At 45.3% G+C, this 12,580-nt stretch overlaps 1 protein-coding gene across 8 annotated transcripts in view; it reads left to right on the forward strand.

Annotated features, from left to right (window-relative positions):
* Positions 1–12,580, forward strand: part of REEP1 (receptor accessory protein 1) — an 84,746-nt gene that overhangs the window by 55,890 nt on the left and 16,276 nt on the right. For all 8 annotated transcript variants that reach the window (XM_026064571.1, XM_026064568.1, XM_026064564.1 and 5 more), the window contains one exon: positions 7,166–7,334. In XM_026064571.1, the coding sequence (XP_025920356.1) occupies positions 7,166–7,334 (169 nt within the window). The remainder of the gene's footprint in view (positions 1–7,165; positions 7,335–12,580) is intronic.

Consider the following 12,580-nt stretch of genomic DNA (forward strand, 5'->3'; position numbering starts at 1 on the left):
TACGTTTCTGCGTGCAGACTCCCACTCATTGCTGGGAGCCGGTCCCCAGTGTTAACCTACTTCTCACAATAGCTCTCAGTCCCTGGCACGAAAATGGCTGCTGAGCACTGCCAACCGTCACATGTCCCTCCCCTAATCCTGTGCCTTAATTAGTAGTAAATCCACTCCGTTCTTAATGATCCTAAGTCTGGATTACAAAAGTGGCCAGACACCAGGAGTTTCTCCAAKGGGAAGCACCCATCAAGTGCAAAGAGTGGAGCGGTAACCCTTTGTGTTTATCACGTGCTTAACTCTAAACATACTTGCTAGGTAACACCCTATCGGCTGGGGTTGTGGAGTGTTTTCTCCATCTCACTGGGAAAACTGAGGAAGGGAGAAGCTACATTCAAAGGTGTAACCTCCAGGTGTCCCTGCTGCTTCTCCCAGTTTCTAGTATCATCACTGATGTGTATGTGAGTCCCCGTACAGCAGTACCCGATGTCATGCTCATGTCTCACCTTGGTTACTTATGCTTTGAATAGACTTTCTTCTCAAAGCTTTTATGTGTGTTGCCACATTGGCTCTCTTTTTCCCTTGCTAGGTCTCTCAGCTACTTCATTTACACTTGTATTTGGACCAGAAAGAAGGGCAGGTAACCGGCGGAATGCTTACACTAACCCCGAACTAATGCCTGCCTCCCCGTAAGGCTCGTTTGAGCTGTTTGCAGCTGAGATTGCTTTGAGGTCAGCTACCGTCTGCTCAGCTTCCAGTGGGTAGATCCTGCGTGTGGAGCTCTGAAAGCCTCTCTTTGATCTTATCAGCAAAGCGCCTCCCAAGTCCTCTGCTGGCAATCAGAGAGACTCCAGCAGCCAGGCAGGGAATTTTGTCTGTGGAAAAAAACCAACTAACTCAGGTTGTTGCTACTGTGTTGGCCAAGCTATTGTGTTTGCTTTTGTTTTCTCACTAACGTATAAAGGGAGCCTCTCTCGCACTGCTGCAATTCCATGAGGATGGATGGGCTTGCAGTGGAGCTAGGGAGGCCAGGACYTGGCTCGGAGGTGAAGACGCAGCTCCGCGAGCATTTACTGATAGCGTGTCAGCTGGGGTAGCTGAGGAAGTCTTGCTGACCCTGGAGTAATTACTGGTATCCTAGGAATACRCGCTACAGCTTGTAGTGAATATCTGCAGGACAGAAGCTGTAACATGCATGCAGACATGTCTGTTACTGTGGAGGAGAACTGCTAACCAAAGGTACAGCAGAACGAGAGGAGAACATTAACAGGGTTAGCATTGTGCTAAAGGTGTGGTAAGTGTGACTTAGCGTTCCCTTGCCTGTCAATTAACTACTCATCCTAAGCTGCAAAAGGCCAGAAGGTGCCAACCTGTTTTAACATTGACCGTATTAAAAGCTCCTCTTTTATGATGTGATTTTTTTTTTTGGGGGGGGGGGGGGTTGCTGATTTTGTGTCGCTTCACCATGCTGTGTTACAGTTTGCACAGCTGCAAAATGGGGTTTCTCTAGGTATTAGAGATGTTTTGAAGCCTAAATAATGTCTACAGAATTCTTTCCGATTTTCAGACTGAAGGTATGAGAATATCTAGACACTGTTATTTATTTACAGTTAGGTCACGTTTAATTGGACTTTTTATATGAACTGCAGATTGCTTAAATTGTGTGCCTAATTTCACTTATGTAGGGCCTATGTAAAGCCACCTGAGTATGTGGATTTTTTTTCCCCATGAATAATCCAGTTGGATTTAAATCCAGTTTTCCAGATTCCTAAATCCTTCTTCCTCTGTAAGGTTTTAATTCAAATACGAATGTACGGATTAACTATAGAGAAGCAAAGTAATGAAGAAAATGCCAGCAATTTCGGATGAAGTGCTTTTTATAGGGCCTGTCACACTACTGACTTCAGATTTTGAAAAAGATCAAAAATTCTGATCCTTACAGGCAAATACCAATTGGGTCAGTGTTTGCACCCTGGGCCCACCGAGGTTAACGTTAATTTCTAGAGATGACAATGTCTGCAACATTTAGAGGARGGTAGCATGCAGGTTAGCTGACTTTAAAAGCTGAATGTTTTGATAACTGTTTTTTACCACAAAAAGGTGGAGAGAGAATTCACTAGCTCTGGGGAGGTAAGGTATGCCTAAACTATCGCTGGAGTTACGACTGAAGCAGGTAGAGACATACCTAAATTAGTTTTAGAATAATTAGTATGCCACATGGATGGGAGCTTTAACTGCCAAAAAAACCCTTAGAATCATAGAAAACCTTGTGCAGCTTAAATATCCATGTTTTGAGGGGTGATAAATCAATACCATTGGTAGTGTCATGAATCTAAATGAGGTTGATACCAACTGATAGCACATTACTGGGAGGTGATGTTACCRTGTCATTTGTGATATTAGTCGTTTGTCCTATCCAGTGCCGCTGAGGCCTGGCCCAGCCTGGCCCTTCCGTGCTCCTGTTTAGAGGAGAACTGTCCTGTCTATGGGCCTAGCGAGGTTGGTGGGTCCTGGGAGAGGAACAGGAGAAGGAAGCTTTTGTGCTGGGATATAGATCTTCATCAGTGGGGTGGGAAGGGCTCTGCTTTCAGCTTGTACCATGCTTTCACCATGGGGTGAACTTCCCTAGAGACAACAAGATCAGATCARTTTGGGAGCGGGTACTGGTGAGAAGGAGGACAGATAGATATCTCCTCCCACTTGTTGCCACCAAAAACCGCCCTGTCTAGGAAAATACTCTATCGGGGTGYCATGCATTTGGGGACAGTCTGTGTCCTAGGCGAGAACTGGATGAGGCAGAAGTTGCATCTAGACAGGCAGTCTTGTGCCCCAGGAAAGTAAAGAGAAGACCCAGTGTCCCAGCACTACTGTCTGCATGTGTCCTCTCCTCGGGGATGAAGTCCCCAAGGGACAGGTCCCACACTGCCAGCAAGATCGGCCTGACTGGGCCCCTGGGGAAAAAGAGAGAGGTGCCGACATCCACAGCCCCACAGCCTTTCCCGTCCCCGTGTTCAAAAAATTATTCAGTACCAGCATGCTGTTTTGCTGTTGACACGGTGAAATGCTCTTGCCCATGGCCACTCTCAGAGTGTCACTGCAGCCAAGCTCACTAGGATAAAACTAGCCCAGGTCCGGGTGGACGTGCTGCAGACACCTCTGGCCTGCGGCCTGGGCATAGCTGCAGGACCTGTGGGACACACAGTGTGCTGAAATCGCTGGGACATCTTGTGTGTCTGTAGCAGTTGGAAGAGCGCCTGTAGGATCGCAGCCAAGATAATAAACCCCCCAAAGGCCCAAACAACTGCTCTTGAACGGCCACGTGATCACTTAACCGAGTATGGACCAAGATGTATGCTATGCTAAATCTATTGTGAAATAAAGCTATTAACTTGTTTTTTCTGTTATTAATAAATGGTAAGTCTTATTACGGAATAATAAACTTTACTGCAGGACAAAGACTTTATTGCTAAAAAATATAACTATAGCAGTGCAAGCCCTCACAATGTTGGCTTTTTAAATGTTTGTGATTTCATATACAGCAGCTGCTTCTGTGTCAGGGAAATTAAGGCTGGTAATAACATTTACCATTTAACTTTGAAACTGTCCTGATTCTGTTGTAATTTCTGTCATGTTTCTATTTGGGCTCAGGTAGAAATGTTGCAGTGACTAGGAAAGAATTGTGATTCAAGTGTTATGTGGTGTCCTAGGAAAACTGAAAAGTCGGGTCTATTCCTACAAAGATGGAAGGTCTTTGTAGGAACGGCAAAAGTTTGAAAGATAAGAAAAATGGAAGGAAGGTCAGCAAGCTCCTTCACACGTTAATTGTCACCCCTCAGCTTAAGCTATTTCTATTCCTGCCATTTGTGAAATTTGAACAAACTGTTTCATGGAATGGCAATAACGGTAGTATTTTGCTATTATGTGTGTAATGAGCAACCTTTATTCTCGCTGTGATAAACTCGGGTTGCGATGTATCGAGGCTTGTTAATGAATGATAGTATTTTTTTTTCGTGTTTTAAATTTCTTTAATTTTTTCCTGAAGAACATCAAAGTTTCTTAGCACAGCTGCCATGATATCAATGTATTTAAGGCATGCACATTATATACTATGTAATGGACAGCAGATGACAGGCATATATTGGGTCTTTTTGTTTTAAAGCTCTCTGGGGCCTTTGATCCTTGTATGCCACTATATCACAGGTTGCAGTGCAAGAATATTAGCACGGCTTCATTTCCAATGCAAAAGAGCGTACTGGTGTCATCTTCCTTGCCAGGTTCATCCGACGCGTGAAGCTTGTTTCTAATCCAACTCCTGTCCACAAGCACAAAGCTTGAGCGGAGTGGTACTCAGACCTGGTTGAGCAGAGGGGCTGGGGGAGGTTACAGGCTCGGGCACCGCTGACACTTGAGCGGGTAACGTGGGAGGAATCCAGCGCTCGCCTTACAGCAGCTCATCAGCTGCTAACCCTCCGGCTATGCTGCTCCAGCCGGTCTGCAGCCCCAGGATGTTATTTAGTGATCTGATGGCTCTCAACTTGCTCTCGCTAAGGATCTGTCCGTTGTAGTCGGACTGCAGGGTAGCATGGCTTGTGTTAGTTTTCAGCTAGCTACTGAGAATAATATTGCAGGGCAGGAATTCGAGACAAGCTAGAAAACCCATCCAGGACTATACTGCACTGAGCTCTGGTGGCTGTGACCCTGCTGAGGTCACCCCCAACTAAGCAGCCATGCAAGCAAACTTCAGTGTATCAAATTTCAGTATATCAGTGACAGTTGCAGCCTGTTACTGCAGAGTAAATGTACCGTAGACTGGCCTAAAAGGAGTAAGTTGAGCTGCCTGTTAGAGTAAGAGCATGTCCCAAGAGTGGCTTAGCCACTGGCAGGAAAGTAGCCAAAATTCAGGCATCAACTCTTGTGGCAGGTTGGAGAGTATGATAGGAGAGGCGAGATCTTAATTAAGTATCTGCTTTAGGGATTCCACTGCCAAAAATATAAAATCAGCAAAGTAACTCAGTGTTCAAGGAATAAAGCCTCATCCRTTTGAAATGCTTTAAAATTAGAACCGGTCAACAAGAAAGAGCAAAATAAAGTCTGCAGGAAGAGCGTGGTGGGTGTGTGGACACTTCTCTGTAGCAGTCTGCAGAAAAGCTAAATGCAAAATGCTGCCAAACACAGCATACAGAGAGAGATCTTAAGAAAGCAAAGGTTCAGTAAAAAAAAAAAAAAAAGAAAAGAAAAATCCTTGTGCAGCTTCCTGGCCAGCTCCACCATGCGACTCCTTTCTAGAAAGGGCAGTTCAGTTTGGTTTCTCTTAGATGATATTTCTTTCGGGGCAGCACTGAAGAAGTCTTCATCATGTGGTATTTGCGTCTTGCTGATGTGGAAAAGTGCTGCAACCCTGAACGCACAACCTGGCTGTGCTTGAATTGATACACTGTGGAGTTGAGAAGGAAGTTGGAACCCGGCGAGGACTTTTCTTGCCTGAAAAGCTTCAGGCTGGCAAGTTGAGAGTTTCCTGATCTAGCAATTTTCTTGAAGGCAGAAGGTGCAAGCTGTCACAGTGACCGTAGTTCTAAGCACTTGATGCCTCGTCTATTTTTCGTCCCTAGAAGTAACAGTTTTCAAGGAAAAATTTTTTGGGGTAGAGGCACTAGTTTTCCACTTACCTGCATGTGAAGTTTCTGAAGTAATGTTGGGAAACTGGTACCTCTAAGATAATTAATGCATTGCCACCCCATCGTATCAATGACAGTGCACTAGAGGATGGGCAGCGTTGCAAGGAATGTGCCAGGATTTGATCGTAGATGGCCAGGATGTGTCCGTTCTCCACGTCAGGCCGGCACCAGAGCATACTCCTCACTGCCCCCTCGCCCGCACCCTCACTTTGGGGGCAGGAAACTCAAACCGGTGGCCAGAAGGGAGCAGTGGCCTATTSTGGTCCAGTCCCAAAGCAGAGCCCTGAGGAACACTTCAGTCTACGCTTCCCCTTACGTACTGCTTTGACAGGAACAAGTCGAGGTGAAGATGGTGTGTGCATTGCTACAGTGGGCCTTATTGGGCCATTTGCACATTGGTTTCCCGCTCTCTATTTTGTGTTAAATAAGCAGGGCAAGATTTCCGATTGTTTTTGCCTTCTTCTGACTTCACCTCAGCCTAAGCAGTCTTGCTCTGGTTGAATTTCTTCTAATTTACGCAGCAGAAATATTTTGGAATCAAGTCCTGTCTATTTATGTCAGTATTTTTTTTTCAAGACTATTTGTTATGAAGAGTGTCCTTCTGAAGAAAACAGAAAAATACTAAAATCTAAATGTACTTTTCATCAGTTATGCTATTTATTTTTATTATGAATGTCACTTAATGTAGCTAATAGGAAGGATAGATAAATTTTGTTTCGATTTCTCTGCAATTTCTAGCATTCTTTTTCTAGGGCTATCGTGTAGAATGTGGGTGACAGAATTCAGGAAGATACATATTTATCTTCTTTGATGGGATGTAGTTTTAATGAAAGGTATCCCTTTAACAACCTGTCATTTATGAAGAACAATTATATTCCTTTCACCAAGGACTATGTTTCTTGTTGCTTGAGTGAGAGCTAATCTTAAAAAGGAAGAAAAATAGTGTGTGAGTTTATTTCTTCTTAAGCTGCATGAAAAACTGTATTTCTTTGGTTTTAAGAATAACTTTTTCTTACCTTAAGAATTCAAATTTTCCATGCTCTGGAAATTCTCTGTATGACTGAGAACTGCTGAGTGAATGTCATCATAGATGATTATCTTGAAGAGGGAGCTATTTTCATGCAGAACATTTAATTGTGTTTTTGAGGGCAAGCACCTATTTAACAGAGATATTGGTGAGGAAAAGTACCTGTTAGACAGATTCAATATCCTGCTACTTCAGATAGGGCCGAGAGCACTCTGAGCTCAAATGAGTACACTGAAGAATCAGAGATGCTCTCCATCAAAAATGTGAATGGTCAGACTTTAGTCATAGTACTACTCCAGGAGGAAAAGCAAGGGGAGGGAAGTTAAGCTGTTAACTCATTTGTATCCTCTCTAGGTTACYGAACCAGACAATTTTTTCTCTTCCTATTGTCCTGAAGGAGGGAGGAGAAAGGCTCAAACTGAACTGTGGGATCTGACTTTTGTGTGTGTCATTTGCTTGCTTGTTTAACCAGGGACAAGGGGCTCTGTCCGAGAGACTAAGAAGCTTTAGCATGCAGGACCTCTCGACGATTCGTGGAGACAGCAGCAGCACTGTTCCTCCCTCGGTCACTGTACGAACAAGTAGCAAACAGAGCCAGCCAAAAACATCCAGAAGTACATCGGAAGGCACTGGCAGCTCAGGTAAGTGCCGGCGTTATCCTCACCGTTGTGTTTTCCAGAATATCACGCAGCTGAATGAAGTCATGCAGCTGGCAGGGGTATATAGGAACAGACATTGCAGGCAGCGCGTACCAGAATTCGCAGGACGCAGACACGCTGTTGAGTCTCCTGGCACTTAAGAGAGAGAACAGTATCGCTGTTTGATAGTTACTGTTCCTGGCTGGTACCAAAGACTGGAGTCGAGCAGTCAAGGGAGACAGCATCAGTCCTGGCAACTTGAGCTGAAAAGCCAGGCCCTGGATTTGGGGCTTCGATGATGGGGTTTTCGACGAGAGGGGCTAATGGAACTGCAAAAAAGGAGGGATATGAATGCACAGGAGAGCGCAAGGGTCATTATTATCATCAGAGCCCCCATACCATGATACAGGCTAGATCTCTTATGTCATCTAAAGGTGAAATAGAGTTCTAATGTGTATCTGATTTGAGTTAGGCCCACTCGTGCTTTTTCTAAATTGCACAGTAGCTGTTATAACACTTGACAGCTGTATTTTAAGAACTGCATCACTGATGAAGCCTACTCAGAAACAAAACTCATATAAAGCACTCCTAGAAGCAGAGACGAAGATCTGACAGCTATTTATGATACGAAGGGTGACTGTGTAAGCGCTGGCGTGGAAAACAAGCAAAGGCAATGGTTTGACTTCAGATTCTGAAAGGACAAAGGGGAAAAACAGCCCCATGGTTACACAAATTTACTTCAAGCTTGGTTCAAGAAATCTTTGTGGGCCCAGATCCAAAACGTGTAATCTGAGATACCTTTGCAGTTTCTTCTTTGTTCTTCCAGAAGGCTGAGCCAGGGAGGGTGTTCCCGAGCAGGGGGCTCCAGATTGCTTCTGTGATTCCAGGGCAACCCCACAGATCAGGCAGTTCTGCTGCTCCAGTGAGAAGCCACAGAAGGTTGCAGGCGTGTTGCACTCGCTGGCTTGTGGAACATACTCCAGCAAGTTTGAAATTCAGCGGTTTCAGCTTGTGCGTGTTGAGGTCTGCGGAAACAGTGTTTCAGGCATCTGTAGATTGCTGCCTCTTCTAGTTTGCATTTAGTTTGGTGATATGTTAGAGACGTCTGTCTCTTCCTTCCTAAAGAATATCCTTCAAGCCCTTCACACATTCTGAGAATTATAGCTCATTATTGTAATTTATTTTTTTAACATCCTCTGTTGAATAATTTCTCTCTATAGGTAAACTGAAATAGCTCACGTTAATGCACAGCGGTTGTTATTCTGGCATTTAGATAAGGACTGTTTTGTATACAGTGTTAGAATATTACCATCTGAAGTAATCAGTCTGAAGGTAAAGGGTTCATGCACAGAATAGAAAAACAAAAGAATCCACATATCATTTGTATCAAAATAATTAATGGCACAAACCTAATTTAGTCATCTTAATGTTATGCAGAGCAGCCTGTGTAATTTTTTTCTGAAGGCAGCGAGCTCAGCTCACCTGGCCACAAAACCCTGTCTTAATACACCCAAATTGCTGATTTTGATCTAATTTCTTATCAGTACTGTACAAAGATCTCTCCAAATGGATCTCTGAAAAATGGAACCATTTGTAAACTTTTCAAACTGAGTCTGGAATGTATTACAGATTTTTGGATCTGGATGATTTGGAGTTTTGGTTTTAATTTTTCCTTTAATGAAATCTACACAAAGCTACAAAATCTCCTGAGAGCTCCCTCTGTCCCACCTCACTTAGGCACTTCTTTGACATCCCTAGTGGAGGACCTGCTTGTTGTAGGCCCCCTCTCTCACCCCAGCCAGTACAGAGAGGCGTCGCCAGAAGGTAATTTCATTACCTCGTGGCCGGGTYGTGCTGTATGGAAGACTGATGGCTGCAGTTCTGCCATCGCTTTTAATCAGATTAAGTGAAAGAAATTGTCATAGTATCTCCCGTCCCTGTGCTGTTTTGTAGGGACACAATTATTGCACGGGCACTGACCAGACGGGTGAATTGATCAGAGTGGAGTCATGACAAGCGTGCGTGTGTGTGTGTATGTGTATGGAGGAATAAGATCTGTGGATCGCATCCCGAGGGCCGTATTCTGCATGAGTAGACGTTGCCCTCAGTGCACAAGCCCAGACATTGTCCTGTCTCTCCAGCTTCCGTATTTGTTTAATCAGAGCTTTCACATAAAAACAAGGGACAGAGATAATTTGCAACTGCCTATCGGTATACTATATATACATGTAGTGTATATATAGGAACTTGTGCATGGGCACTAACTACAGAGCAGCTGACACACAGCTCTTTTTCCTGTGTCAAAGCCCTTAGATAACACAAACGTCCATGTCAGCAGTGCCCACTGTGTCACAGAAACATTCGACTTCTGTTTATAACGCCTGGTTTAGAGATAACGGGACTTAGTCTGACATCAGAGGGAGTCAGCAAAAATACCTCTGACCGGGTGTTTGACGTGAGGGTAACTCAGCTGAAGAGCTCTGCTTCCTTGTAAAGGGTCTTGGAAGCCACCGGCTGTTAGAAGCATGACAGCAGTAGCTGCGATACATAAGACAGCTTTAAGAACATTAATATTAGAGAGCCTGTGTGGGACTGCAGCCACTGTACACTTGGTCTGAGTAGAAATCCTGCTTTATGTAGACTTCTAGGGAAGGCTTAAGGAACAGGTCCTGCATTTGCAAAAGAGCAGTGTCATGATTAGGAAGCAAGACTGCAAAATAGGGTGCCTGAGTTCAGACCCTGCGTTATTGCAAAATACTGGTGTGACCAAGAGCGTGTTTTTGTTCCTCGGTATGTCRGTAAAGCAGAACAAGCTGCACTTCCCATGCACAGGTCTTGAAAGCAATATATGASAGACTAGAAGATGCTCATGTATTTTATGGTCAATGCCCTGGAAGATTTCTTATGTGGCTTTTCTGTTCAATGATTGTAACATGTAAAATATCTGATCAGTGGAAAAGGCCTGTCTGTGTGTTGATCCAGTTTTGCAAGAGGGTTTCTCCGTTGATAGTAACAGTGCCTCTATCTTGCCACTACCTCTGAGACACTTCTGGCCAACTAAAATGTCTGTTTTTATGTTTACCCTTCTTTTAGGCTGTCCGCCCAAAGAGGCTGCCTGAATTTACAGATGATCAGTAACTGTAGTGCTCGTGTCTGTCTGCGTTCCCATAGGCAGGATTTTTATGTTCAGCCTTAGCAGATGCTTTACAAGCTCCTCAGGAAGCGATTGCAGATAAAACGCTGGCTGTGCACAGGACCCACCATGACAAACGTTACCGTCCAGTCTGGTCTGGAAGCTGCGGCAGGGACAGGAACCTGAAGCGTTATTGTGCCCGGGTGCCTTGAGAAGTGCTGATGTATGTGGGGCTTGTGTGAGGAAGGTGGCATCGCGAGGCCAGTAAAGCCTTACCCAACCTGACAGACAGAAGAGCCAAGCGCTGCTGTAGCACTTGTAACTCTTGTTGCTCCTGGACTGGCATCCACGCGCCTGGGAGCGTGTGCGAGCATCACCCAGTTCTACGGAGGCTGCGGGCTCTGCCAAAGGCGCRCATACACACGCAGCCTGCTGAAGGGCCTGCTTTTGTAGGGTTCCTGAAAGCTCTCTTTATTTCTCTCATATGGCTGTCAAGGATGCACAAAAACTGAAGAATTTGTTTTCCATCTAGTACAGGCTCTAAATTTTCTCGGTGGGAGACACAGCCACGTCAAGGAGAGAATAGCAGCTTTATGATAGCAAGATGTCAGGTGCTAGCCCTAGACCATGGAACGGGTTAGCTGTGGTCATTCAAGCTGTCCTGTTAGTAAAGAGCTGTGAACTTAGGAAGAAATTCTGAAAACGGTGTAGCTGTGCTCCTAAAGCAGCAAACCCACCTTGGGAAAATCAGGAGTTATTTTCTTGTGCTGTCAAGTACCTGCTTTCATGGCAAAGCCTGCTGGTTTGTGGAGAGCTGCCCTGCTGCTCTTGGTCTGAGATTGTGACAGTCCCTGAGCTGGGAATGGATGGCAGCCGGGAGGGCAACCTGGGGAAGCCCTGCTATTGCCTGCCCTGGTATTACACCCTTCCCTCGGCAACTGCTGCCAGCCACTGTCGGTGACAGGTGACAGGTCTGACCAGACCTGTGATCTGACCTGGCACTGCTGTTCCTTATTTCTTGAGTGTTCACTTCTCTATTCACATGTCCACATTTTTTCTTGATGGCTAAGTCAGCTTAAGGGGGACCTGCAGTAAGTTGGATCAGTGACTGATTCAACTTAAAAATGCTTTCTCTCTTTTACTGTTTTTGTGAGATTATTTTTAACTTGGATCAATTCACTGATCCACTTTACTGTGGGACTTCAAAAATAACTATGTTGGCAGACCTGTAGGGAGAAGTGGTATGGCAACAAGTGGCCAGGAACCAGAAACTCCTCAAGCCGGCTTTGCTACTGAAAGAAGGGTCCGTGGAAGCACACCCTCACTTACAGCAGCAGGGCAAAGACAAGAGATGGTGCTTTAGATTGAGGGTGCGGAAGTACAGATGGATCCCATTCCCGGAGCAATGAAAACACAACCAGATCCGGGGTGAAACTTGGTGTTAGTCAGATACTGTATCTAAAAGAAACTGCTTTGGAAAGGTAAGGGGATAGAAAGAGGTCCATCGTCTTCCCTGGATAGACAGGACTGTTGGAACTTGCATTGGTGACCACCAGGAGTGGTCTGGGTTTTGGTTCTGCATCTCTCGAGCCCACTGACATAGTGGAAAGACTCTCCTGACGCCAGCGGGCTTTGGCTCTGCCCAAACCTGGCTACAGGACCATGCTGTCCTCAGGCTACAGTAAATAACTGCTCAGCTTGTTTCATTTCCATTGCTGTTAATTTTAAAATGTGACTGATGCTGGTTGGATTGATTTGCGACTCACCGAGTCCCCTGTTCACACCAGCGCTGTGTGAAGAGGTTGGCATTTAGTTTGTAAGGACCCCATGCAGACACAGCAAAGGTTTATTTTTGCCCACTGAGGCCACGAAATAGAATATTCAGAGAGCTGCCTTTGAGACAGCGGGAGTCTCCCCTGCTTTTCCTCTCCCTCTTGCTGCTCATCCCGGAGCTACCGCAACCCCGTGGCCAGGCACCGCAGACAGCTGCGCTATTACTTGAGCAAGAGTGGAGTCGCTCGGGCAGCCCCAGCTGTCCTAGCTGCCTGTAAACGGAGCCCTCTATACGCCGAGCAGTGCTGCTCGTACGGGCAGCTGAGCCGAAGAGCGGGCACCC

The sequence above is a fragment of the Apteryx rowi genome, unplaced genomic scaffold (assembly GCF_003343035.1).
Source record: "Apteryx rowi isolate R43461 unplaced genomic scaffold, aptRow1 scaffold_22, whole genome shotgun sequence".
NCBI lineage: Eukaryota > Metazoa > Chordata > Aves > Apterygiformes > Apterygidae > Apteryx > Apteryx rowi.